Source organism: Apodemus sylvaticus, chromosome 17 (genome assembly GCF_947179515.1).
Source record: "Apodemus sylvaticus chromosome 17, mApoSyl1.1, whole genome shotgun sequence".
In the NCBI taxonomy this organism is placed as follows: domain Eukaryota; kingdom Metazoa; phylum Chordata; class Mammalia; order Rodentia; family Muridae; genus Apodemus; species Apodemus sylvaticus.
This window is the reverse complement of record NC_067488.1, coordinates 47,845,809-47,873,627: the sequence shown is the minus strand read 5'-3', so window position 1 is coordinate 47,873,627 and position 27,819 is coordinate 47,845,809. Positions and strand designations below refer to the sequence as shown.

At 52.7% G+C, this 27,819-nt stretch overlaps 2 protein-coding genes across 2 annotated transcripts; one reads left to right on the top strand and one right to left on the bottom strand.

Moving 5' to 3' along the window:
* The first annotated feature begins 1,794 nt into the window (after positions 1-1,794).
* Ankrd54 (ankyrin repeat domain 54) lies at positions 1,795-12,605 on the top strand. The gene is made up of 8 exons (XM_052161132.1): positions 1,795-2,240; positions 4,071-4,118; positions 7,264-7,362; positions 9,602-9,673; positions 10,136-10,183; positions 10,260-10,384; positions 11,087-11,194; positions 11,576-12,605. Exons 1-8 carry the CDS (start codon positions 1,916-1,918, stop codon positions 11,648-11,650), a joined length of 900 nt encoding a protein of 299 aa, XP_052017092.1. The 5' UTR covers positions 1,795-1,915; the 3' UTR covers positions 11,651-12,605.
* Positions 12,606-21,225: 8,620 nt separating this feature from the next.
* Galr3 (galanin receptor 3) lies at positions 21,226-23,489 on the bottom strand. Its single transcript, XM_052161443.1, has 2 exons — positions 23,131-23,489; positions 21,226-22,715 (listed from the first exon to the last, which is right to left on the bottom strand). The coding sequence occupies exons 1-2, from the start codon at positions 23,487-23,489 to the stop codon at positions 21,962-21,964; spliced, it is 1,113 nt and encodes a 370-aa protein (XP_052017403.1). The 3' UTR covers positions 21,226-21,961.
* Between the last annotated feature and the right edge of the window lie 4,330 nt (positions 23,490-27,819).

Sequence of the window (27,819 nt, the reverse complement as noted above, 5' to 3'; positions counted from 1 at the left end):
TTTGTTTTATATTGTGTTGTTTGGGCATTTTTGGTATCATTCATCCTGTGACATTTTTGTGGATTTGTTGTTGTTGCTGTTGTGTGTGTGCTTTTTTGTTTGTTTGGGTTTTTGGTTTTTTTGTTTTGTTTTGGTTTGGTTTGGTTTTGGTTTTTCAAGACAGTAAGACAGTGTTTCTCTGTGTAGCTCTGGCTGTCCTGGAGCTCTCTTTCTAGACTAGGCTGGACTTGAACTCAGAAATTTGCCTGCCTCTGCCTCCCAAGTGCTGGGATTACAGGCATGCACCACCAACGCCCGGCCGTTTTGTTTTTAATAAGAGAAAGAAGGACAGGAAGGTGGGTGGGTGGAGGTGTGGAGGATCTTGGAGGAGTTGGGAGAAGCAAAAAGCATGGTCAAAATCTATTGTATGAACTTTTTTCCAATTAAAAATATTTTTTTAGGAGAGCAGAGGCAGATGGATCTAAAGGCCAGCCTGGTTGGCAGAGCAAGTTTTGCCTCAGATAGGCTCCGCTTAGAAACCCTGTTTCAGAAATCTAAAATAATAAAGGAGCAGGAGAAAAAGGACAGAAATGTCTACCCATCCATCCATCCATCCATCTCTGTGTCTACCTATAATTCAAGCAATCAGGAGGCAGAGGCAGGTAGACCTCTAAGTTTGATGATACCCTGGTCTACATAATGAGTTTCTGAACAGCCAGGGCTATACGGAGAAACCAACCCTTTGAAGTCAGAAAGACCAACTCTAAGAAATTGCCCTCAAAGCCGGGTGGTGGTGCCGCACGCCTGTAATCCCAGCACTCTGGGAGGCAGAGGCAGGCAGATTTCTGAGTTCGAGGCCAGCCTGGACTACAGAGCGAGTTCCAGGACAGCCAGGGCTATACAGAGAAACACTGTCTTGAAAAAAACCAAATCAAAAAAAAAAAAAAGAAAGAAAGAAAGAAAGAAAGAAAGAAAGAAAGAAAGAAAGAAAGAAAGAAAGAAAGAAAGAAAAAAAGAAAGAAAAATTGCCCTCAAATCACAAACTTGGGGTAGGTAGAAGAGGACTAGAACCCAAGTCCTTGAATTAGCACAAGGTCTCACGTGTTTTCTATTTAATTTATTAACTGATAGAATGTAAACGACTTACGTGTGTAGGGTGTGTGTGTGTTGTATTTGCATCTCCCTTGGGTCAAGTTCAGGCCAGTGATTGGTAGGACTTTCAAGGCTGAGGAATTGCTCTTCGCTAATCTCCCTACTGCATGCAGGGTTACTCTTGTATAATTACATATAATATAGTTTTTTGTTTGTTTGTTTGTTTTGTTAAAGCAGTGAGCAGTGATTCCTGAGGAGGGAAAGATAACTGCAAAATCTATTACGTTATCTATTACTTCGTACGATATATCCAAATCACAGTGTGTTTGGCTTTTTTTTTTTTTTTTTTTTTTGAGTTCATTGAGTCAAAACACCAACACGAGAGTAATTCGGTTTTTTTTCATTTTCCTTCCCGATTGGCTGGAGACCATCTTACGTTGATTGGTTAAAGCATTTGCCAGTCATCTTTCCCGAGCTACCACAGGAAGAAAAGGAAGAAAGGGTTGTTCTGAACTCAGCTATTTTATTGGCTCCGGTAGCAACACCCTTAGTGTAAAAGCAACTCTAATTTGTGATTGGCCTATGGGCCCGCCAGTCAGACTAACGAAAACCAGTGTTCTCCTTTTAGTCTGCCTTCCTTACCTGATTGGCTGTACTGTGTAGGCTGTGGGAACTCTGATTGGTCCGACGCTCTGGCGCGGTCCGCCCCGCCCGCAGTCTGTTACCGTGGTTGCAGGCCCCGCCCTCCCGTTCGCTGACAGCGAGGCTTCTCCTGGAGGGAAGCGGGTCCGTTGGTCGGTTCGGAACGAGGCTGGCGCTGCCAGGCCCGCGCCTAGCTGTTGCCATGGCAGCCACCGGCGGGGGCGCGGACGAGGAGTCGCGATCGGGCCGCTCGAGCTCGGAGGGCGAGTGCGCGGTGGCTCCGGAGCCTCTTGCGGAAGCCGGAGGCCTGTTCTCCTTCGCGGACCTCGGCGCTGCGCTGGGCAGCGGCGCCGGCCTCCCCGGCCGGGCGGTGGGCAGGGCCCAGTCCCCGCTGCGCTACCTCCAGGTCCTGTGGCAGCAGGACGTCGAGCCTCGCGACGAACTGCGTTGCAAGATTCCCGCCGGGCGGTTGAGGCGTGCCGCCAGGCCCCACCGTCGGCTCGGGCCCACGGGCAAGGAGGTACACGGTGAGCTCCGCCGGGGACCCTGGGGTTGCTTGTGAGTGGTCGCAGTAGTTTGAGCTGCAGAGGACCGTGGCTTCGTCCACTTATTCATCCCTGAATAAAAACTTTACACTCCCGAGGGTGGTTATTAGACAATAATGTGGGACAATGGAGAATACTTTTATTAGTAAAGAAGGGAGCCCAGAGCCGGGCAGTGGTGGCGCACGCCTTTAATCCCAGTACTCGGGAGGCAGAGGCAGGCGGATTTCTGAGGTCGAGACCAGCCTGGTCTACAGACTGAGTTCCAGGACAGTCAGGGCTACACAGAGAAACCCTGTCTCGGAAAAAAAAAAGAAGAAGAAGAAGAAGAAAGAAAGAAAGAAAGAAGAAGAAGGGAGCCCAGAGGCAGTGGCCACGCTGTACCAGCTGTACCAACTTGTGTGAATGTGCAGATCTGAATCAGACTGCTCCACACCTGGCCCGTAGCAACCGATAGTCACTTATAGCCTCAGTTTTCTATTTGTAGAATGGGTACTACCAGCCTTTCTAGGGTGTTAAAAGTTAGGCAAGGTTCTGAACATATATTCTACCTTTGGGAGGGACCACACACTTGTTTGATACACATTGTTTATTATCCTTTCAAGAGATACATTGTGACCCAGGAGAAGTAACTTGTACAGACTTTACTGTAAGCAAGAAAAACATCCAGGTGTTGTAATGCACACCTGTAATTCCAGCACCCAGGAGGCAGAGGCTGGGAGATCCCTGTGGGTTCAAGGCTAGCCTGATCTAAGTAGCAAGTTCCGTGTCCACTCAGGGGGTCAGGCAAGTATCTTTTTCCGAACGGAGCCATCCCAGCATTCCAAAACCTTACATATTATTGACTGTCAGTTCCAGTGATTCCCATTTAGTCCTTTTGATTCCAAGTCACAAAGAAAACAGGTCAGCCAGACTGCCTTGGTATGTCTGTTATATTGTTTTCTACAGTTTATGGGTGAAAAGGAAAATGGGATGTAGAAGAATTAAGAATGGAAAGTTTTTTACATCTAACAGCGTTAGACCTGGTATACTGGTGTTATAAAAATTAAAAGAATTTCAAACAAAACAAAACAGTGGTATGTGGATGTATGCAATTGTTATATCTAGTTTGCAACTTTTTGGGCTATTCTTTGACAACTAAGGTATTACTTCTTGTTCATTCTAAAACAGAGGCGATGCCTTTGAAAGGGGGAAAGTTTCTGTTTAGGAATTACCAAGTTTGGTAAGTCATTTAGGAGTGACCTGCTTTGAAGTCAAATAATAAGAGGTTGACTACGATTAGCTAAAATAGGACTAAATAAACCCTCTCATTCTTTCTTAAAAAAGTTAATCTTAATTTTCATTGTAACAGCTTAGAGCTGGCAGGACAATTCAGCCTTGTTTTATAGATAATAGGCTGAGGCCCAGGATAAGTAACTGACTTGCTCAAGGTCGCCAGCTACCACAAGTGGCAGAAATTAGATCTGGCTCCAGAAGTCAGATTTGCTACAGAAAGTGGCTTTCTCGACTGTGGCCCCGATCCAGTTTTTCCTTGTTGCCAGGCCAGTGCATTCTATCTCAACGTCATTGCTTCAGTACTGCCATGACTAAAGGTAGAACTGAGGAAAGGCAGGGAGCTGTGTGCCTTCTGTTGTGTTCTGTGCGCTCCGCCCCCCCTCTGTGTAGCCCTGGCTGTCCTAGGACTCACTCTGTAGACCAGGCTGGCCTCTAACTCAGAAATCCGCCTGCCTCTGCCTCCCAAGTGCTGGGATTACAGACGTGTGCTACCATGCCCAGGTTTGTTTTTTTTTTAAACTGTCACTTCTCTCTTTACAGCTCTGAAGAGGCTGAGGGACTCAGCCAATGCCAATGACGTAGAAACAGGTGAGTGTGCACAGTGGGCCTCTGGGCCGAGCCCTCCGTCCCTGGGCCGTCTGCCAGCTCCCCCCACTCCCTTGGAGTTTCTCCTTGACTCTGAAGTCACATGCAGACTGGAAGCAAGCTCCCTCACCATGCTCCTCTCTTACCTGGGTTTGTAGTGCTTATCACTCTGTGTGCTTCCTGATCCTAGCAACCATGTCTGTCTGTCTGTCTGACTGTCTGTTTTGTTTTGTTCTCCCCCCTTGGATTCAGCATAGCCCTCAGCAAAGAGCAAGCGCCCATTTTGGAACTTGTGGCTCCCAGGAGTGGGCATTCCGCCTTGACTGACAGGCGGCAACCCTAGCTGCTCAGTAGCTGGTCCTTAGACATGGTTTTTTGCTGCTGTTTGTTTTGTTTTGTTTTCCCAAGATAAGGTCTTATTTGTGTAGCCCTAGATGTTCTGGAACTAACTCTGTAGACCAGGCTGAGATCTGCCTGCCTCCTGAGTGCTGTTTTAGACCTGACAAGCATGGGCGGGGCTCCCTTTAGGACACTGAGACTGGCTTTCTACTGATGTTTCTAAGCATTCCCTAACTGAGGTGTGGCATCAGAGGTACAAGGACTACTCTAGGACAAATACTACTGATTTTTATAATAATTCTGATTATAATAATAATAGTAATAATAAGGATTTAACCCACTGGCAATACCTCCCATGTGTTAGGGGAAATGGGGTGCTAGTTTGCTGTGGCTGCTATATTGTCAGACTTCTGTCACAGACTATTTAGACAAAATAGCACCTAAGGAGGGAGTTCTCCTTTGTCTCATGATCTCAGATCTTTTAGTCCTCAGACTATTTCCTCTATTCATACCTCGGGGTGGTTGGAGTATGCAGTCTAGCCCTAGGGAGACAGGTAGTTGGATCACAAATTAAGGTCAGTCAGGTCTAAAAAACAAACTCTAAAACAGCCTGGAGTAGACAGGGAGATAAAATTAACAGGTGGCCCGGGGAATGAACAGCTCAGTGGGTAGGAACACTTGCTGTCAAAGCAATAGGACCTGAGTTCAAATCCCTAGGACCCATGTGAAATGTCAGTTATGGCGCCCGGCCTTAGGGGATTGGAGACAAGTGGATTCGAGGAGCTTGAAGGACAGCACCTGAGCTGGACCAGGAAGCTGCAGGCTCAATGAGAGAGACGTTGAGTTATTCAAAAAGATGGCAAGTGATACGATTCCTGATGCCCTCCTCTGGCCCTCCTCTGCTCTCTACACGCACACCATAGGCATGCGCACTTGCACACACCATGAACATAGACGCTGTCAGCACTGGTGCAGGCCCACGGTTACGGGAGCCCGCTACCCGCAGGTATGGGGTTACCTCAGGAACCTGCTTCCAGATGGTTCCCTTACCTCTGCCATGGCAGCTTGTTCTGTTTGCCCTGAAATTTAATGTTTTAGGCTGTTTAGGCATAATCTTAGAAAGTTTTATCAAAAAAAAAAAGGGACTTTTTTTTTTTAAAGATTTATTTATTTATTATATGTGAGTACACTGTAACTGTCTTCAGACACCAGAAGAAAGCATCGGATGTCTTTTCTCTTTTCGGATGGTTGCGAGCCACCATGTGGGTGCTAGGATTTGAACTCATGACCTTTTGGAAGAACAGTCGGTGCTCTTACCCACTGAGCCATCTCTCCAGCCCCAAAAAGGGACTTTTTTAAGTTCCTTATTTGGGGAGCAAGCGTCATGGTGTGCTTGTGGATGTTAGAGGAAAACTATATGTACCTCCTCCTGCCTCCTACCATGTGCGATGACCTCAGCTCACCAGTCTTGGTGACAAGTACCTTTACCCACTGAGCCTTTCTGTCCACCCAGGCCCCCTCCTTTTTAAAAAAAAAAATGTCTCTAGCATGTGGCAATAGGGTTTGGGCTAGTGGATTTCAGCTTAGCCTTGAACTTGTGGTTCTCCTGCCTCTGTCTCTAGGGTGCCATGGTTACAGGAGCATGCCACCACACCCAGCCAGCCAATCATCAGCACTAACAGAGCAGGCACGTACAGGGCACTATGTCTCATACCAAAGCTTTAAACCTGTAAAATAGCTGAGGAGGAAGACTATAAAATAACAGCCAGTTCAAAACCAGACTGAACACAAGACACAGCCGTGTGCCGCTTGTCTCCTGGGTCAGTGTGGCCCCACACTGTGTCACTGGGCAAAGTGTCCTGGTCTGTGACATGGACGTGACACCTCACTGGATAGTGCCTGGTCAGAACTGAGTGCACTGTACAGTGAGGAGCACAGCCTCTTGCTTGCTATTCAGGGACAGGATGAACATGGGAGAGAAAAGAAGGGGCTGATTCAGCTCGGGAGAGCTATGTGGACAGGAAGCAGCTCTTCCTCTGGCTGTAAGGACGCAGGTCCCTGACAGGCTCCTGGGAGAAAGCCCATAATGTCACTGACTCAGAAATGACTGGCAGCAATTTCCCCACTTGCGTGGACACGGTCATTAGTGCATAATGTCTCCCCTTTACAGGACCTTGAGCTGTCAGGGACGGAATGCCACATCGATTATCCCATCACAGCAGCGCTGCAGATAGGCAGGGCAGAGACACTGCTGGCCATTTTCTGGTGACTGCAAGTCCAGGCCTTCATGCCTGTTCCCAGCCCAGCCCCTGCTACTGCCTCACACTATAGGCTGTGCAGTTCCTTGCTTAGCTTAGCCTGCGACTTTGTATGTCCCTGGGGCTTGTGCTCCCTCCCCTTCAAAGTGCTGCTGCTTCTTGAGAACCAAGTAAGTACCAGCCAGTGGCTTGGGCAGCTCTGTTCTGATGGAATGCCTATGCCCCAAGCAGAGACAAAGGAACGAACCACAGTCTAAACCAGAATTACTGTGACTCTTCATGTCCTACCATGGAGATAGAGAGCCCCTTCTGACATCCTGTCTGATCCCTAGAAACAGCTTAGACACAGAATCCGTAGCTATTACAATAGGGGAGTTCCTCACGGAGCTAGAAGTCTCTGGAGGGCCAGCATCCAGGAGGGACCAACTTCCCTGTGAACTATGGATGGCTCGTCTGAGGGGCCCTTGAGCATCGTCCATCCCTAGGGACTGCAGCATAGCTAACACGCCTGCTCTCACCCTTCTCCTCCCTCCCCGCATGCTGGTTGTCAGTGCAGCAGCTGCTAGAAGATGGCGCAGATCCCTGTGCGGCTGATGACAAAGGCCGAACAGCTCTCCATTTTGCTTCCTGCAATGGCAGCGACCAGATTGGTGAGTCCTGGGAGACAGTGGGCACTGGTGAAAGGCCGGACAGTTTCTAAGCAGCGGGAGAGGAGGTGCTGTCTGCACTCCTAAGGGGACCCGGGGTCTAGAATAATGAAGTCCTCAAGTGCTAGGATTACAGGTGTGTGCCACCATGGCGGGCTTGGGGTGTGTGTGTGTGTGTGTGTGTGTGTGTGTGTGTGTTCAGGCTGGCCTCAGATTTGCTGTGTTGCTAAGAGAATGACCATAAACCAATCCCCTAGCCTCTGCCTCCAGAGTGCTACACAAACATGGAGCATGGGCCAACTTTGTTTCTTTTTTTCTTTTTCTTTCTTTTGTGATCCTGGATAGCAAGTGCTCTACCACTAAGCCACATCCCTGGCTGTCTCAGTTAGGGTTTTTATCGCTGTGAAGAAACACCATGGCCAAGGCAGCTCTTTTCTTTTTTTTTTTTTTAAAGACTTATTTATTAAGCTGGGCAGTGGTGGCGCACGCCTGTAATCTGGGAGGCAGAGGCAGGTGAATTTCTGAGTTCGAGGCCAGCCTGGTCTACAGAGTGAGTTCCAGGACAGCCAGGGCTACACAGAGAAACCCTGTCTCGATAAAAACCAAATCCAAAAAAAGACTTATATATATTTATTTTATGTGAATACACTGTCTTTCTCTTCAGACACCCCAGAAGAGGGCATTGGATCCCATTACAGATGGTTGTGAGCCACCATGTGTTTTCTGGGAATTGAACTCAGGACCTCTGGAATAGCAGTCAGTGCTCTTAACCACTGAGCCATCTCTCCAGCCCCCCAAGGCAACTCTTTAAAGGACATTTAATTAGGGCTGGCTTATAGGTTCTGAGATTCAGTCCATTATCATCATGGCAGGAAGCTTGGCAGCATCCAGGCAGGCATGGTGCTGGGAAAACTGAGAGTTCTGTATCCTGTTCTGAAAGCAAATAGAAGACTCTCTCTCTCTGTCTTGTTGGTTTTTTTTGTTTTGTTTTTTTGTTTTTTTGAGACAAGAGTTTCTCTGTGTAGCCCTGGCTGTCCTGGAACTCACTCTTTAGATCAGGCTGGCCTCGAACTCAGAAATCCGCCTGACTCTGCCTCCCAAGTGCTGGGATTAAAGCTGTGCACCACCACCACTGCAAGACTGTCTCTTTTAAGAAAGGGTCTTAGTAAGTAGTCCAGGCTGGCCTTGAGCTCAGGGTACAACCCTGGGAGGCCTTGAACTTGAAACGCTGTGGCCTCAGTTCCCCGAATAGCTAGAATCCCAGACCTGGGCCACTAGGCCCAGCTGGGGCTCCACGCTGCTTTCCTATGGTTAGTGGGTTTTTCTGTATGTAACTCTTTGTTAATCTTTGCCTACCCCACAAAGATAACCTTCTAGTTCCTTCTAGAAATGCAACAGTGTTACTGTTTACATTTCATCTATGACCAGTCAGTCCCTCTGGAATTAGCTCTTGTTCTTTTGTGAGACTTAGTCTGGTCTGCCTGTACATTGCCATAACCAAGGTGATTCTAGTCGGTGATTGGCAAGCACTGGCACCTTGAGGTAGCCTACGTCTGCTAAAGAGGGGACACTGTTCGTGGAGTGCAGCAGCATCTACGCCAGGCGCTCACAGCAGCTGGTCGCTGCAGGGGGAATAAGGAATACCTTCAGGAGGCTTCTCCTTAGCCAGATAGGACCGAGAGGCCAAGAGACCCTTGGGTCCTATAGCTCAAGCAATGCATGCAACAGCATGGGGGCGGGTCTAGATCCTCCACGCCACTCAAGTGGCCTTTGCTGGTTTCTTGACAGACAGAAAGGCACAGTCAGCAAGGAGGCTGTGGCTCAGCTTGTGTTCTCTGACCTCTGACCTCTGACCTCTGACCTCTGATGTCCAGGTTACCACTGAGCACCCCAATCTCATCCTCAAACTCAGGAACATTTATAATTATAGAGCAAGTATGGACCTACAGACACCGGTCAGCAGGGCGGCTCCTCCAAGCCCCAAATAAAAGGGGACATGAAGGGCTTCAGCCTGCTACTTAGCTATAGGTGGCCCTGTAGTTAGGAGTGATGGGATGAGATGAGGTCCCTGAGTAGCGGGGTCATCTGAGACAGTGTATGGCTAGAGTGACGCTAGTGGCAGGACAGGGAGAAACCAGAAATTTCCACTTCACTCCACACTCCAAGCAATCAACCGCTGGCCTCGGGGTGAGGTTCAGTGGGTGAGAATCTCACAGTACATTGTGGGTTTTTCTGTCTTCAGTGCAGCTGCTCCTGGACCATGGGGCCGACCCCAACCAACAGGACGGTCTGGGGAACACACCACTGCACCTGGGTAAGTCCTCAAAAGCCACCCACCACAAGCTAGGCTTCTAGCACGTAATCCCTGGGTTTCGGCAAGGCTCCCAGCAGCATCCCCAGCATCCTGGCAGGGCCTGCACCACATTGTGTGCTCTCCCACGGATCATCCATTCCCAGGAGGCTGTGCGCCTGGCAGGGCTGTTGTGCATCCTGACTGGCTACAGCCAGCTCTGCTAAGAAGTGGGTTGTGAGCCCTTTGGCTGCCCCAGCCTTGATGTTGACTCTCCCCATCGATTAATGTGAGGGCTAGCTCCATGCCTCAGTTTCCCCAGCTGCACAGGGAGAGAACTGGACTTGATCTGAGTCCTGCTCAGTAAGGCAGACTGGGCTGGTGACACTGTCTCAGGAGGTGACATAGCGCAGACACACTCAGAGGCTCAGCTTTTCTTCCCGCGATCCTCACAGTCGTGGTCCTTACGTCTCTTTCCTTTCTCAGCGGCTTGCACCAACCATGTTCCTGTCATCACCACACTGCTCCGAGGAGGTATGTGGCCCCCCCTCCCCCCCACACCCTTTTCTCCATCTCATTCCCAGCATGCCTCCTCTGCCTGTTCCCACAGGGGCCCGTGTAGATGCCCTCGACAGGGCTGGCCGCACGCCCCTGCACCTCGCCAAGTCGAAACTAAACATCCTCCAGGAGGGTCACTCCCAGTGCCTGGAGGCCGTCCGACTGGAGGTGAAGCAGGTGAGTGATTCCTCCTCCGATGGGGACCTTGCTTACCAGACAGCCTGCCTCTGACTTAGGGCTCCTGATCTCACTGACCCCCAACATCCCTGCTCCGCTATGTGTAGTGCTGAATTAAACCACGTCGGCTCCCAGGGTCGGGGGTGTGGCTTGCTCAGTGCCCCCATCCAAGAACTCTGCATCTGCAAATGAAACACACACACACACCATGCACATGCCAGCTAATTTTGATATGCCTTGACTGGCTCAAGGGCGGGGCATTTCTAATTCTCCCTGCCTAACACCTTCTAAATCTATGTTTTGTCTTTGCTGCCCTGTTACTTTCTAGGCAGCCCCTCCCCCAACCCCATAGGGCTGTTTTCCACTTCCACCTATGTTGCTGGTTGAATTTTCTTCTGCAGCTCTTAAATCTGATCCTTCGCCCTCCAGGTCATAGCTATTCTCCCCCTTACCCTCTCCTCTCTCTCCGTCCCTTACCCACACAGTCTAAAAGTCCCACTCCGTCTCCTTGCCTGGCCATTGGCGTATGGCAATTCTTCATCATCAATCAAAGGCAGCTGGGGCAGGGCCCCTCAGGTCTGAAAGCCCGGCTCTTGGGAGCCAAAATAAGACAAAGCATTAGAAGCAGTTCCCAGCAGTCACAGCCACAGTGGCAGCTTGCCTGGGCCTGGCCCCAGCCTGCAGCTCCCGGTCTCCTTCCAGATCATCCACATGCTGCGGGAGTACCTGGAGCGCCTGGGGCGGCATGAGCAGCGAGAACGGCTAGATGACCTCTGCACCCGCCTCCAGATGACAAGTACCAAAGAACAGGTGAGCTGCAGCCACAGGACCAGGCCTCAGCCAGTCCAGCCCTGCTCCAATGCGTGTATCAAAACAAGACAGGACCTAGGGTGTTGCCACCACCACAGCCCTCCCAGCCTCTGCCTACATCCTTGTGTGCTCAAGTCCCTGCTCTTGGGGGCAGCACCAGACACTGTGGTGTTCAGGATGAACCCATAGTCAGAAAGGTTGGTGTCGGGCCCCTCACTGGTCAAGGACTCTAGAGGCTGAGCACACAACAGAAGTCTCCAGCCTCCATCCTGCTCAATAAAACAGCTTGAGGGGGAAGCATCTGTATGCCCTGAAGAGAGGCAGTGCCCATGTTCCCACCCAGTGTGATGCCCCCTCATCAGCCTGGCTATCCCCCTGCAGGTGGATGAAGTGACAGACCTCTTGGCCAGCTTCACCTCCCTCAGTCTGCAGATGCAGAGTCTGGAGCAGAGGTAGCAAGGGAGGCTGCTCCTTGCTTTGCTGCTGCCGCCCTCCTACCATCTGAGCTCGCCCGCCACAGGGAAAGCCCCGGCGGGGGACTCTGGAGTTCCACTTGCCCTGGCCCTTGGATGCCGAGGGCAGAACTGACGGTCTGCATCATCTCTCTGGGCCAGGACCACAGCCCCTGCTCCTGCTGCATAAGGCCAGCCTCTGTAGCCACATTCCAGGCGCACATGTGTTGTGGTAGCAGACAGCACGCCTCCTGTGGCCCCCCTCAGCACACCTCAGAGCCCTTTCTAGTTCTTCCCAGCCATGGACTTCTAATCCCATCATCTGGCTTTGGGTCGGCACTCTGAGGCCCCACAGGCTGTTCTGCCTGTCGAAGTTTGCCCTGCCCCTTACACTGCCTTTCGAAGTTTAGCCCTGCTCCTGACTTTCAAGGAAACACTGCCCTGTGAGGTGTCTCTGAGCAGAAGAGGGACAGTGCTCAAGCCTAGGCCTTCAGAAGCTTAGGGAGGCCCTGCTTAGCCAAAGAAAGATCCGCAGCTCTTCCCCCATCACTGAAACACTACATATGGGGGGTCCATTTTACAGCCCAGTTCTCAGTGGTCGATAGTGGGTCATGGGCCCAGGTCCTTATCCCAGGATCCTCTAGGTCTTAGGTGTTGTGACAAGAGAGGCTGTACAGATACGATAACTAGAGGTCTTTACGAAGAGAGGATCGTGGGTCACCTAGGTGAGCTGGGTATCACCCCAGGGAGCCCTGAGGGAGGAGGCAGGAGGGTGACTGGCGCCATGTGGATGTGAGACGTGGAGAAAGAAGCGGGGAGCTGGCAGAGGACAGCCAGTGGGTCCCTTGGAACCTCCAGCAGGGACTGGCTCTGCGACAAGTGCACTAGAGCCCAGCCGGACATGTTGACATGTTTTCATTTCTGGTCTCCAGAATTGTGAAAAGAAATCTGTTGGTTAAGCTTGTTGTTTTTTCTTGTGTGTGTGTGTGTGTGTGTGTGTGTGTGTGTGTGTGTGTGTGTGTAGCGGGAACAGGAACTGAGAAGCTATCAGGGCCCAGATTCATTGTAGGGGTCTCAGGTCTGCTGAACCTGTCTGGCCTATCCTATCCCGAAGGAGACATACCTGGGGTGTATGTGGGGGGTAGGGAAGAACAAATTCTCCCTAGGAGGTGCCCCCTCCAGACAGGGATTTATTTGGCTAATGGCTTCTAGGCTCCCAGTCTGTGTTGGGCCTGGCATTGCCCATTTTCTCTCCAAGCTGGAAGCCCTGTCTGGATACGGGCAGAAGAGAGCCTGTCTTCAAACCCTAGCTTGGTAAACTGAAACTCAACCACTCCCCAGACCCTGGAGGAAGAACAGAGTGGGATTTCTAACCCCAGCTCCCTGTGGGGAAGAAAACCCAAAATCTCTGTTGGTAGGCTTGGGAGGGCAAAGTGTCTCAGCACCTCAAGGCCAGGGAGGAGCAGCTGCTGTCCTTGCTGAGTGACAAGAACAGAAGGGACTGGGTGATGGTGAAGACATTCTCCTCTGCCTGACCAACTCTGCAGGTGGGCCTCACCCAGGGGCCCAGGGGTGTACATGATCTTGCTCTCTCCTTGGGGCTCCACTGAGACAGCGGCCATTACTGGGGCAGGCTGGAGACCAAGACAGAGAAGAGGCAGGACAGGGAGGAATCACTGGACCTCACCCTAGACCTCCTGGAAGGACTTGAGGCCTGGTTGCCAGCCCTCCGGCTGTGAGGGAGGGACCTGAACCTTAGAACAGAGGAAGGTTTGTGTGACCTGTGCACTGATATCCTGAGGAAAAATCCACATTAAGAGAAATTAGGAATTCCAGCTTCGATGCCCTGGAAGCAGAAGCGGAAGGAGCTGCCAGGGTCCTCTGGGCACGCCAAGGACACGCTGCTCCAGGCTGCTCTGAATGTGCTGGGACTTCAAAACCGCCAGAGGTAACCCAGAATTTCTAAGACACAGACCAATCGATTCCTGAAGCCTGGGCCTTCAGGAACAAGGAGGCCCGGCATGCCTGTACCACAGGCTAGGCCCCAAGAGCACTGTTGGTCCTTGCTAGTACAGCGTCCATTGCTAACCCCCTCTGTGGCCGTGCAGACAGTGAAGGGAAGGCCTGACGCAGGAAGTTGGCTTCTAGGTTAATCATCAATGCTGGTCAGGCGGCCGGGCATCTGCCTGGTCCCGTTTCCAGCCAGGATATTTCCTACAACCCTGAATCAGTCTGGAGAGTCAGCCAGATAGACTTGTCTCAGACACAAGTGAGTCAGAAAACACAAGTGGGCCCTGGGCGCTGGACTGGGCAGGGGGCAGGAGAGAGCACAGCTGAAGTACTCCTCTGGGCTTGCTTCAGCCGGCTGCCTGAAAGCCCCTGATGGGGGGGAGTGCGTGGGCAGAGCTGGAAGGAACACTCGAGGCTTCCCCTGGGCCTGACCCTTCCTAACCCAAACAGTCCTTCCTGAGCACTTACTCAGCCCACGCGTGTTCACAGGTTTGAGGTGGGCCTGCTCCCACTGCCACCCACACCTAAATAAACAGGTTTGCCAGAGTCGCTCACCCAGGCAGCTAGATCCTCCCCAACCTCGTTTCCACCATGCCCGAAAACAGCCTCTTCACAATCAGTTTCCTCAGAGGACGGTGGTATGTGTTGAGTGCCTACTGTGTGCCAACAAGTGTTGTTCTGGATAGCTTTAGAGTCTGTGATAAATTTGTCACTCTGTGTATGCAATTCTGTTGTACAGACTGGGGACACTGTGGCATAGACGGTGACTTGCTTGAAATAAGCCAAATGTCAGACTCTAGCCTGGCATTCTCCCCTGGCTGGGTTCCTGAAAGCTCAGTGTCCGCTGTGCTCCTGGGATGTGCTTGCTAGGATGGGCACACTGACCTGGTGCCAGTCTGACAGGTCAGTGAAGCAGAGGGATCACTCTCTTCTTTCTTGCCAGAGCTAACAGTTCAGTGTGGACGGTGGGTAAGACATGCACCTGGTACCAAGACAATAGTCAAGGGTCATAGGGTCAGGAGCCTAGGTACTCTGGCTGATCTTTGGGGAGATACCAAAAGGGTGAGGGGTAGGCTATAAAGGGAGGACTCCTAGGAGATGCTTCAGACCAGGACCATAGGATAGTGCCTTGGAGCGGGGGGCCCAGCTGAACAGCCCCGTCTACCCAGAGCCCTCCTTCAGTACAGCAGCTCAGATTCCCACAGTTTGAAACCCACCCCTTTCCCCTGTGCAACACTGCTTCTCTGAGTGGGCCCAGTGGCTGAAGCCAGTGCCTGCCTGCCCCAGCTCCACAGCCACCCAGAGCCACAGATGCTGAGGGAGCCTCCCTCAGCATGAGGGGCGGGCGTACCCCATCTCCCTTGTCCCAGCCCCATCCTTCCTGTTCCAGCCTCACCCCCACAACAAGCCACTTAGCTTGTTGCCAAGCAGATGTCTCCATAATCAGCCTCAGCCTCTCTAACCAGCCCTCAGCCCGGCCCCCCATCCTCTGACAGCAGCCGTTCACAAATGAGCCCTGCGCCTGGAGGTGATGTTCATTAACAGGAAAGCCGGGCGGTTAATTGCTGGTTTTTCCCTAGGTTCACGCCTCCAAGTTGATAGATGATGCTGTGCCTGCCAGCCCGAGGCAGGAGGAGGGGCCAGCGAGAGGGTCTGCACCAGAGCCCGCCCTCACTTTACCAAGGCCTGACAGCCCTGCTGTGACGTAGGGCTTGGGGCTCAGAGAGACCACCTTCTTTGTATATTCTAGTTTGCCCCACCCAGAATCAATCGGCTCCATCTTGCCATTTGTATGACTGCATGAAACCAAATCAGACAAACCTGAGCTCTGTGGTCTAGAGCAAAGTCCTCAACCTTTCTGGTTCACTCTCTCCAAACCATATGAGCCGTAAGTTCCAGAGTCAAGCACAAGAACTAAATAAAACATGGCAGGTGTACCAGGCCGTTTCCCTGAGGATGCTCACCACCCCCGACGTAGATATCTGGGATAATCAAATATGTCTCAACCCAGTTCATCACCTTCCTTTGAATCTGTCCCCTTAGTTGTCCCCACTGCTACCCCAGGGCTCAAGCTAGAAGCCTAGGTACCTCTTTCCTCTTCCTCTTCATCTATCATCAGCCTTGACAATTGTTCCTCCCACGCGGGTGACTAGTTAAGTCTCCACTGCCTTTGTCCGGAATGTCTTCAGCCTTGGATTTCCAACAGCCTGACCAGTGTCCCTGTCCCCATCTCCCTTGGTTCTTCTACCACACTTGTCACCAGTGTGACAACTCTAGTTTCAGAACAGGTGCAACGGCCCCTCATCGCCCGGCTCCCTCCCCCCTTCCCCCCCCCAGAAGAATCCAGTCTTGAGAAGAAACCCAGAGCCTTCTTCACAGCTGTGTCCCCAGCACCTGTGCCTCCCTTCCTGAGGGGGACCCTGTACCATCACAGGCCCCTGCCACCAGTAGCCCCTGCAAATGGTTTTCCGTGTCTTCCTCTTTGTTCTGAGGTGAATGCACACTTAATGACTGGCCTCGGACACCAGCTTCCCCAGGGAGTCTTTACCTGGGAGCCCACACTGATGGGTCCTTTTTCTGGCTCCACAGTCCTGTCTTTTCTGTTGTGCCTAGTGGGTACTCGTATGTGAATGCTAGACGTTGCTCCTTACAAGGTTTGCACCAGCTGAGCATGGTAGCGCACGCCTTTCATCCCAACACTCTGGAGGCAGAAGCGAGGGGAGCTCTGTGAGTTCAAGGCCAGCTTGGTCTAGTGAGACCATGTCTCAAAAAAAAAAAAAAACCTTTCACCAACAAGAAGACAGGGCTACAGATTCCAAACCTTACTCCAGCTAGGAAGGACTTCTTCTCTACAAGGCTATCCCAGCCTTCACCTAAAGGTTGCTGGGCCCTGAGGTCAGGTAGCCTCTTCCTGGGCTCTGAGGGCAGCAGTCTGGCCTCACTCAGCCTCCATTCCAGCCCCCACAGTCTGCCTCAGGCTCCACAGGACACACAGCTTTCTCCTAACCAAGTTATTTATTGCAACCACTTGCTTTTCCGAGCCCTTCATTAGTTCCAGAAACAAACCCCAGAGTCCTGGCAGCCTGGTCTAAGTCCAGCAGCAGGCCATCAGTCTTCGTGTCAATGTCTGCAAAAACCGTTTCCTAGCTCTGGTCCAGGCCTTGGGGGCTTTCCTTACTGGGGCTCCAAGCCTGTCCATGGCAACCCTGCGGCTTTCTGAGCAATGCCTCAGAGGGAGCCCTACTTCTTCACCTCTTCCCTCCTGGAAGCCATAGTCTGCCCAGCCTGGTCTGCCTGAGAGATGGATTCCCTGCTGTCACCACTGAGCTCACCACATGGGAGGCCATGTGAGCTGTGTGCGCTTGCTTTCCCCGCCTCACCCCTGTCTCTTAGGGGTTGCCTTCCTTCTGAAAACTCTGTCTTTATGTGTCACCTCAGGCGCCAGGCATGGCAGTGCGCGCTGCCTGGAATCTCAGTACTCAGGAGATGGAATGAAAAATGCTGTGCCTGTGGGGCTAGCCTGGGCTACGTAATAAGTACACCAAGCCAGGCAGTGGTGGCACGCCTGTAATCCCAGCACTTGGGAGGCAGAGGCAGGCAGATTTCTGAGTTCGAGGACAGCCTGGTCTACAGAATGAGCTCCAGGATAGCCAGGGCTACACAGAGAAACCCTGTCTTGAAAAAAAACAAATCCCCCCCCCAAAAAAACAAAAAAAAACCAAAAAACAAACAACCCCCCCCCAAAAGAACACCAAGTCATCAAGGCCACACAGCAGGGCCCTCTAACAACAAAAGACTGGCCAGGAGATAGTTCAGGTTTGCAAACCTAAGTTTGATCTCCAGCTACCTCATAAAAAGCCACAGCTGGTTCACACATGCCCTTAAGCCCAGCATTCTGGAGACAGAAGCAGGCCAGAATTCCAGGCTACCAGCTGGAATTCCGGGCTACATAGTGAGAGCCTATCTCAACAAAACAGAAGCCACATCTGTAATCCTAGTGCAGAGGAAGCTGGGACAGGAGGTCCCCAGGCATTTCCTGGCCAAAGTGGGGATCTTCTGATTCAGTGAGAAAATATGGTTGAGGTCAGCTAGGGAGGTGCCCAGTTAGGACCTCTCTGGTTTATAACACACACACACACATGGTCATGTACAAAAACATTCACTAAAGTCCCCCCTGGACTCCTTGTTTGCGTTGCCCAGGTCTGTGAGTCACTTCAGGTCAACATGTTCTTCTGTTAGGGCCTCTTAGCTGTCCTGGAACTTGCTCTGCAGACCAGGCTAGCCTTAAACACTCAGAGATCCTCCGGCCTAGGCCACCCCAGTGAGTGCTGGGATCAAAGGTGTGCACTATCACTGACTGGGTCTCTCCTTACTTTTTGAGACAGGTCTCACTGAAACGCCCAGGCTGGCCTTGAACTCCCTCTAACCTAGACAGACCTTGAACTTGAGAAGCTTCTGTTTCAGTCCCCCAACCTACAGACCTGTCCCTCCAGACCCTGCTGGGATGACACTTTTGTCTCTGTGCTGTCCCTTTTCTGGGAGCTAACTTTGTAGTTGGGCTGAGTCTTCCCAGCAGACAGGCCAGGATGAATTCCGGCCACCCCTGACTTCTCTGAAAGCCAGGCTGAGGGTAGATAGTCTGTGGGTAAAGAAGATAAGGACAGTCAGGGCCCGGGCTTTTCTTCCCTGGTACCTAGGAGGACGGAGGAGGACAAGTATCCATCCATAGGCACTGTAGGTGCTTCCTGGGCTTCCGTTTGCCATCCCGACATGGTGTGGCTGCATTGAGCCAGAGTCCTTTTAAAACACGGAAGGTCTCAGAGAACCAGCAAGGGGCCTGGCTGTCCAGTGGTCTTCTACCAACTGAACAGTCTCAGACCACAGTGAAGGGTCCACAGATCATCCTCTGGTTCACAAAGGTCGGGTCGCCTGCATGGACCCACAGAGGACTAGAGAAACATCCCAACTGGGCGATTCTCAGTCCAGCCCGGAGCGTTGTGTGGTCTTTTCTACTTTGCAGGTACACACCATCCCTGGCAGCTTTCCAAGCCACACTTCCATCTTTACACGATGGTGCTGGGCTACCCTGGAAGCACCCCTGGGTCAGAGTGGGTCCCAGACCCACTTTCGGCCTATGTTTCAAAAGTACTTATGAAATATAATCTGCACACTTCAATATTGTTGGCATGTCCAGGGGCTGCACAGTATGATAGTCTAATTTTATTTTTGCTTTTCTTTTTCGGCAAGATCTGTGTATCCCTGGTTGGCCTGCTATTTGCTAGGTAGACCAGGCTAGCCTCCAATTCAGAGATCTGCTTCTCTCTGCCTCCTGAGGGATGGAATTAAGGTCAGGCACCATAATGTCCCACTTATATGAACATGCTATGTGTTCATATGAGTGTATGGGTAGGGAGAGTGCATTCGTATTCATGCATGCTACCACACAGATGTTGTAGGAGTAGGTTGTGGGCAATCAAATCTGGTGGTCAGGCTCTTCACCCGATGAGTCATCTTCCCTGTCCACTCCCTCCCACTATTTGTCTTCCTCCTTTTGAGATGGGGTCTCAGCCGGGCAGTGGTGGCGCACACCTGTAATCCCAGCACTCTGGGAGGCAGAGGCAGACGGATTTCTGAGTTCAAGGCCAGCCTGGTCTACAGAGTGAGTTCCAGGACAGCCAGGGCTGTACAGAGAAACCCTGTCTCGAAAAAAACCAAATCCAAAAAACAAAAAACAAAAAAAAAAAAAAAGAGAGAGGTGGGGGAGGAGGGGAGAGAGAGAGAGAGAGAGAGACGGGGGTCTCATGCTGGCTTTGAACCTGCTACATAAGCTAGGGTAGGTTTGGGAGTTTTTTGTTCTGGTTTTTTTGAGATAGGTCGTTACTACACCATAGCTGGCTCATAACTCACTATATAGACCAAGCCAGCCTCAAAATCAGATCCTGTTGCCTCTGCCTCCCCTTTGCGAGGATTAAAGGCATTTGCCAACAAGTCTAGCCCTCTGATCTTGCACTTCCGGTTCTCCTACATCCAGCTTCCGAGTGCTGAGATTACAGGCGCGTGTGGGCCACTGCTGCCTGGGGACTGACTTCAAAGCCTGACTGAAGCCAGAGCTCTCTGCACGCTAGCCAAGCACGCTGCCACAGGAGCTGTGTGCAGCCCTAGTCATCTGATTTTAGAACTTTTTCATCAACCCCAGAAGAAACTCAGTACCACCTATTAGCGTTCTCAGCTGTTTCTCCACCAGCCCTAGACCTAAGCAAACATCAAGCTGTGCTTTGTCGTTATAAATTTGTTGATTCCTGGCATTTTATATGTAAACAGGGGAGCACACACACACACACACCATTGCCTGTTTTCAAGGCCCGTCCTCTGTGAGTGATATTCCTACTCATGTATAGAATGACATGCCTGTGTGTGGATTCCCCATTTCACTCAGAGACTTGGTAGAGACTTTGGATCCAGTCTCTATCAACACTTGGGGTGTTTCCACGTTTGCTTAAATGATGCTACTGTCCACCACCTCTCATTTCCGATTGTCTCTGGTCTCTGTTAACCTGCCTCCCTGTGCCCAAGGCGTCTCTTCTGAAAATGGAGACAGACAGTCCCTTTCGCTCACCAGTGTTGGGTGAGGCTCAGAGGTGGTGTCAGTCACCAGGGATGCTCACTGAACCTTCCCACTGAGCCTGGAACCTTGGCAGAACCTTGGGAGGAGACACTAGGCCTGGTGTCAGGGCCTGGCTGGGCCCTGGCAGCTGTGGCTTCCTCTCACCACAGACTGTTGGGTCATCAGCAGCAGGTGGCTGGTCCGGTCATGAGCAGCAAGCAGCTGCCTCCTCACAGGGAGAGCCCTTCACAGGGTGCTTTAGCCAGCAGACAGGAGGTGTGTCAGGGTGTGCAGACTTCAGCCCCGAAGCTAATCAACATTATTGACATGTGGGAAGGGAAGGCAGAGGCAGGCAGCCTGGAACCCAGCAAGACTGATTTATTGGTTAATTAGTCTTTTCTACAGCCAAGGGGCCTCCTTGGCTGCCAGTGGGGATGGGGGCGGGGTGAGCGATCAAGGCCCACGCAGGCCAGCTGGGGTCAAAGGAGGTTCAGTGTCTCCTCAGCCAGGAACTCCAAAGAGCTCAGGGAATAATACAAGGCATCTGGGCTACTGACCCAAGACCACACGACTACAGGAAGCCCACTGGCCACACTACCTCAGTAGCCAAGGATAATTTTGAAGGAAGGAGTCTAGGAGCTCTGAAGCGTCTAGAACATAGAATCGGATACGGGGTGCAGAAGAGCTGCCAGTTAGAGACAGACCCTGGCTGGGGATATAGCTCAGTGGTAGAACACTAGCTTACCATTCACAAAGGCATCAAAATTCCATAAACAGATCCTGGAAAGGATTGATCTAGCGATGGAGGGGAGTATCAGGACAGAGAAAAAGGAGAGAGGTGATTGGAGAATGGATGGAGAGAAGAAGGTTTATGGGACATATGGGGAGGGGGGATCTGGGGAAATTATTTGGAATGTTAAAGAATATAGAAAATAAAAATAAAAATAATTCCATAAACAGCATCCTAAAAACAAAAGATAAAAACTATAAACCAGTAGAAACCTCAAGGAATAAAGGGGGGGGGGCAGGGAGCATAAAATGTGTTAGACAGCCATTGATTTGGATCCAGTCTCTACCAAACATTCCCTAGGTGACCTCTCTGACCCTTGATTTCTATATGTGTAAAAGGCGGCTAAATCATCTCTAACCTTACAACGCTGTCTTGATAACTACAAAACAGCATTCTGTGAGGTACTTAGTAAGAGCTAAAGGAATAGTTGCTATTCTCTGCTTGAAGAAACCAGGAGTCTGGGGCACCTATCACCCCAGCACTTGGGTCATATAAGCAGGAGAATGAACTTCAAGGTTCTCCTTGGCTACAGTAGCAAGTTATAGGCCAGCCTGGTGTACCTGAACTAGTCTCTGCCCCCTCCCCAAGAATTACTTAAGTTAGGTCAGGGCTTGGAACCAAATAGACCTAGATAGGATCTATCTAGTCAGAGGTGACAGAAGAAACTGAGCGAGGAAGGTTCGGCCAGGTGAATGAACTGTTCTGTTAGACTGGCTCTGGATAGGGGCTGAGGCTGCCTGCTTTGGGACCCTGTGTCTAGTTGGGTGGACCAACCACTCAGGTGTCCCCTGCAACTTTAGCTCTGCTTTTTGGTGGAGCCTGGCAAGGCTGCCATGCCCTAGATGCTCCTGGGTGACATTCTGCTGCCCAGGAAAGAGGACGGACAGCTGACAGAGTCCAAGCAGGCAGGGTTATTGCGGTCCCCTGGCGGACAGGGTTAGTCCAGTCTCTCCACCGCGCAGGGCATCCCCTCTGGGCTCCATACTCCATCCGCGAGGTCTGGCGTCACCGGGATAACCGGCGGGTCCCGAAGACGCCGGCTGGACACGACGGAGGGCTCGATGAACGCGGTGGTGGTGGCGGTGGTGGCGGCGATGGCCGCAGGACCACAGGCGGCGGAAGCGCGCGCGGAAGTGGCGCGAGGCGAGCGAGTAGACGAGCGGGTTGAGGCAGGAGTTGGCGTAGGCGAGGCAGTGCGAGGCCAGGCGACAGGCGTAGGTGGCCGGGCTGAAGGCGAAGCGGCCGTACCAGAAGCAGAGGATGAGCGCGTGGTGCGGGCCCCAGCAGAGCGCGTAGAGCGCGGCCACCGCCAGCATGGCGCGCCCCGCGCGGCCGGTCGCCCGTCTGCGCGCCTCTGCCGCCGCCGCGCCCGCGGGACCCACGGCGGCCCATAGGAAGCACAGCGTGCGCCCGTAGGCCAGGCTCACCACGGCCACCGGCAGCAGGTAGCCCGCGGCGAAAGTGGCCACGTCCAGCGCGCGCCGCCGCGCGTCCTCCCAGGCCGGCACGCAGAGCTCGAGCGCGCCGTAGCGCACTGTGCCGTAGTAGCTTAGGTAGGGCGCGGAGAAGAGCGCCGCCAGCAGCCATACGAGCCCCACGGCGGCGCGCGCGTTGCGCGGGGTGCGCAGGGCCCGGGAGCGCAGCGGGTGTCGCACGGCCAGGTACCTGCGGGCGGGGGCGGGAGCAGAGGGGGGGTCAGGGGGCGGGGCCTCCTGAGAGCCCGCCTCCGTGCTGCCTTAATTTCCCCATCAAGGACTCAAAGAGAAGAGACTCATCGGCTAGGGAATTTGAAGCCATGGATAAATGTAAGCCAGTGTGGGCCAGGTATAGGGACTTTAGCATCTGACCAGTGCATTGGGAGTTTCTTTGGTTGCTACACGATTCCAATTTATACCAGGCCCTGCGGTGACACTTGGGGCACAGAAATGCCCCTCTGGAAGTTCACACTGGAGGCTGGAAGGACAGGTACCAACCACCGAGGCCTTCCTTTCCTCCCACCAAAGTCAGGTCCCTAGTTATATTCCGCTAGCTGATAAGAATCTGCCCAGCTCCCTCTCCAGCCTGCCCAGGTACAGCTCACCTGTCCACCGAGACGGCCGCCAGGGTGAAGCTGCTAGCGTACATGGTGAGGTAGATGAGCAGGTGGACCGCCTTGCACACGAAAGCCCCAAAGAGCCAGGCATCCAGTGTGTAGATGGCCGCCTGGAAGGGCACGCAGCACAGGATGAAACAAAGGTCGGCCACCGCCAAGTTGAGGATGAAGAGATCGGTGGTACTGCCCGGCTCCTGCCAGGCACTTGGGCCAGGCTGTAGCAGCACGGCCAACACCAGCCCATTGCCCACCATGCCCACCAGGAAGATGAGGGCAAAGACCACAGGCACTGCCACAGCCCCTACGCTCCCCGGGCTGTCCAGCGAAATGTTCTGGATGTCAGCCATTTTCCTATCAAATGAGGAAGAGAAAATGGGTGTTCAGACAGGAGGCCAGGTCTCCAGGCGCTTGACCCAGCGATCTGGTTCCTCCAGCCTGATTCTGACCAGGTGTCTGGGCTAGAGGTTTATGAAGGGCAGAAGAAGGTAGAGCAAGCCAGAGTCAGCGTGTGCGCAAGAACCTACCACAGCCACATTGGTTGTGTGTGTGTGTGTGTGTGTGTGTGTGTGTGTATGCATGCGCACACTTGCTAATCCTTGGTTTCCTAGGGAACACCTCTGTTAACCCAGAACCTGGAGGGCCATTTGGGTTATTCTGGGTTTATAAGGTACATGAAGACACAGGCAAAAATAAGATGAAGATGCTGGTGAGAGACAACATAAACTCTGGCTATATTTTCTTTTTCAACCACATTGGAAGCTCAAGAGAGACCTTTGTATCTAGGGGCATTTTTGTGGCGACAGGCCGCACCCGTGACACCCCTGAGTCACTGAAGAGTCCTTCCTCACGAAAGCACCACAGCAGCAGAATTAGAAAGACCACAGAAGTCACTGCCTCCGCTCTGCACATAGGGAAACTGAGGCCTAGGAAGGGTGTCTTGAGTGGTTAATATCACTTCCCTGAGTGACAGATCTGGGGCTGCTGTGACCCTGACTCTGGAGACAGGAATGCGCAGCTGAAAAGCTGCAACAGGTGGGACCCGACTGCTCGCATATGTCCCAGTGCACGTGTCTGTGTGCATATTGCCCGGTTTCATCCCTGCCGCAACCCACAGTTTACAACCTGTGGATCCCCTTGTCCTCCAGGGCCAGCACAGCAGTGGGATGACTTAGGAGCAGGGGTGTCAGGGGGCAGGAAGGAAGGAAGAAGGGGGACATCTACCCCTACACAGCACCCACAGGCAGCAGGCCCCCAAGCCCAGGACAGGCGGCACCCACCTCAGCCCTAGGCACCGGGCCCCTGCATGCTTCCTGGTAGAACCGCCAGGCTGGAGCGGCTTGGTTCAGCCCTTGGTCGCCTCCACGCAGGTACGCCGCTGCTTCCTATTTCTCTCTCTTCCTCTTCAAGGCCCCTCCTCTCCTCTCCCCTGCCCTCAGCTGTCCGCTGAGTTGGATGTGGGCACTCGCTACTGCTCCGGAGTGGACGGGCCACCTCCTCCTCAGACCCCCGGTTTCCCCGGAGTGGCATGCTCTTCAGCCCCGCTCTCCTCTGCCGGTCTGCTTTGTTGCTACCTCATTCTCGCTTTCACGGGCAGTAACCCATTGATCTCCGCTCTAGGAGATTGGCGGTCGTGGTTAACCCTTTCGTGCCCATGGCTCAGCCCATTCCTGGCCCCTCCCACCTCCCCCGCGGCCTGTGACTCCTCCCACTAGTGCCTAGCTCCCCTGACTCCAAGTAAAACTCTGCTCTAAGCTCAGAAAGGATTTCTACTTTTAAGTGGGGTTTCCAAGGCTGGGAAACCAGGACCAAAAAGCTCTTTGTGGTGGGCTTCAGGTACGAATGAACCTCAAGCTTCAGTTTCTGTAAATCCCCCAAAGGCCCATTTCATCCCCTAAGCTGGTTTCAGGGGCTTCATCTGCTGGGAGCCCGGTCTTGGTTTAGCCTGAACGCCACGGGGAAGCTAGAGAAGGTTCCAGGGGGAGAGCATGGCCTGTGCCTTTCCATTTTGTAAGGAGTTTGTTATGGCTGAGGTGAAAAGGGCAGAGGACCTGCACTTAGTTCACCTGAGGGCCTCTTGCCCACGCACAGACCTGAGGCTAGGAGATGCTGCTGCGCGGTTGGCTGGTGAGCCCTTGGAGGAGTGGCCTATGGCCAACGCTTCCAGGGGTCGAGCAGCTGCCGCTTGGGGAGGGACGGGCACTAGACTTGGCAGTCAAGAGACTGGATACTGGACAACTGTATCAAAGGCAGAAATCTGCAGAGCTGGGAAGGGGAAGAATCCTTCTAGAACCTTCTAGAACTGGAAGGTGGAGGGCACATCAGAGACAAGTGCTCCGAGGAGCCAGGGCTGGAAGGTCTGGGCAACACTCGAGACCAGTTCCTGTGGGAAGCCCCTGTGCAGTCACCTGTGCCTGAGGGGCCTCGCTAGTGTCACCAACCCCACACACAGAGACTCACTGGATTGAAGCTATTAGGAATCGGTCCTAGAAGCTGCAAAGCTGAACTTCAGAACCTTTGGAGCTGGTGATCAGGAAGATGGGCTCTTCAGATCCCTGGACAGGGCATTTGTAGGTCTCTAGACTTGATGTGAGGTGTTTTTTGTTGTTGTTGTTTGTTTGTTTTTTGGATTCGGTTTTTTCAAGACAGGGGTTCTCTGTATAGCTCTGGCTGTCCTGAACTCACTCTGTAGACCAGGCTGGCCTCGAACTCAGAAATTCACCTGTCTCTGCCTCCCAGAGTGCTGGGATTACAGGCATGCACCACCACCACCTGGCTGATGTGAGATTTTTAAAATCATGGGTGATAATGCAGTAGACTTCCAGAAGTGTGAATCCACACATCCATACCGAGAGTCCCAGACCGAAATGGATTCTAGGACCTCTTCCCACCCCTTGGACCACCCCTGCTGGCCTGGCCTCCAGAACCCCTCTTTCCCTGCTGGGGTTGGGTTCTGAGAAGCAGCAGGCAGAGCTGATATAGTCCAGAGGGAAGGGAGGCAGTCAGAGGGCCTGCCCGGGGAGCAGGGAGCAGAGCCCTGGGGTGTCTTTACCACCACCTCCTCGCCTTGCTTCTGCCAGGCTCCATTCTGAGCCGCCCCTCCCCCACCCTCCAAGCTAGACTCAGAGGACAAGGACAGCACGGTGAGGACTAAGGGCTGATCTGCAGCTGGCCTTCCAATGCCTCCCAGCCTGTACTGGTACCCACTCTGGATCACATGCTGTGCCCACTGGGCATCTTCTGTGACCCCCTCCTGGATGGCAGAGGAGTTGCGAGGTGAGAGAACCAAACCGGGATCTTGCTGAGCCCCACGCTGCTTGACAGCAAGGAGTAACACCAAGGCCAACTCCAGAGGTCACAGGGCAGCTGCTACAGGAACTGCTTCCTGACGAGAACGCAAACAGCCTTACCAGGGAGCAGCAGGAGGTGGCTCTCCTGTGTGCCGCCGGATGGCAGCCTCACTTAGGTGTGGGTGGGCACACACACACAAGCCTGGTGTTCTGCACCTGGCTGTGTATGCCACACACGTCACCTAGTGGCTGCTCTTGGTCCCCAGGCACGAGCTGTTCAGCTTGCACAGGACACACACAATCAAACTGCTGCTAGGGTACCTGACATCAGGTGCTGACCTGCTGGGAGGGGGGGTGTCCCGCAGGTGTTTCTGCTCCTGACATTGTTGGCTTAGAGACAGTTCCACTAGGCTCCTCCCAACAGCGACCTAGCAACGGCTTCACCATCACTGCTGCCATAGCCTGCTAGCTGCTGTAGTGTGTGTACACGGAGGATGCCACCCCCCCCTTCCTTCTCTGCCCCCCTCTTTTTCTCTCTGTTTTCACATGTTCTTGGCCAATCTTTCTCCTTCTGCCCCCTTTCTCTGCCTCTGCACCTTTCTGAGGTCTCTGCTCCCTTCCCCCACAATAAACTTTCTTATATCAGGTGTGATTTCTCAGGCTTTAAGAATCTGCAAGGTTAGGTTGGAGTTTGCTCTGACCATCCCAAGCTGTTCTGGTCCCAGGCAAGGGTGCTGGAGGAAGAGGCACAGGCCTTGCTTCCTGTTTTTGTTTTTTGGTTGTTGTTGTTGTTTTAACGAAAATGCAAGTGCCATTTGCCCTCAGTTCTACTTCAGGAAAGCTGAGGTGCCTCTGAAGGCCACCCCACCACAGTGATGTGAGGCTGAGGCCTGAGAGACTCCACCCCTCTCTTCCCACAGCAAAACAAGGTCAGCGACTGTGTGGGAAGGAGGCAATTAAGGTAATGGAGTAGCAGGTGTGAAGGACAGGCCTCAGTAGCTGCTAAGGAGCCCTGCTGGCCTTGTTTGAGGGCTGCCCAACAGCCGGGTCCAAGGCCCCCAGCTCGAAGAGGCGGGGCAGCCAGCGGCTACAGCCTGAACGCGCTGCGCCTCCTGGCGGCTGCTCACCAGACTGCCAGCTTTGGAAGCTGAACACCAGCTCTCTAAAATGGGAGGGACGGGGACCGGCACAGGGGCCTAAGGACAAAGAGCTCTAGCAAACTCGAATTCGATGTCCTTCAGTTGTGACCTGCTTTCTTCTTTCTTGGGTCTGAACCTCTGCCCTCTCCTCCCAAACACAGGTCCAGGAACAATTCTCATTCAGCAGTTACATTTTGTCCTTCGGAGAGGGCACAGGAGATAAGGTGCCCACCAAGGTTAAACTGCAGAAA

What these genes read in the sequence shown, in the direction of transcription:
- Ankrd54 (XM_052161132.1), top strand. Translation starts at nt 1,916, where the DNA reads ATGGCAGCCACCGGCGGGGGCGCGGACGAGGAGTCGCGATCGGGCCGC. An exon ending in TGCCAATGACGTAGAAACAG is followed by an intron (nt 4,119 to 7,263) that starts GTGAGTGTGCAC and finishes GCTGGTTGTCAG; the next exon opens with TGCAGCAGCTGCTAGAAGAT. An exon ending in CACCACACTGCTCCGAGGAG is followed by an intron (nt 10,184 to 10,259) that starts GTATGTGGCCCC and finishes CTGTTCCCACAG; the next exon opens with GGGCCCGTGTAGATGCCCTC.
- Galr3 (XM_052161443.1), bottom strand. Translation starts at nt 23,489, where the DNA reads ATGGCTGACATCCAGAACATTTCGCTGGACAGCCCGGGGAGCGTAGGG. An exon ending in GCGGCCGTCTCGGTGGACAG is followed by an intron (nt 22,716 to 23,130) that starts GTGAGCTGTACC and finishes CCCCGCCCGCAG; the next exon opens with GTACCTGGCCGTGCGACACC.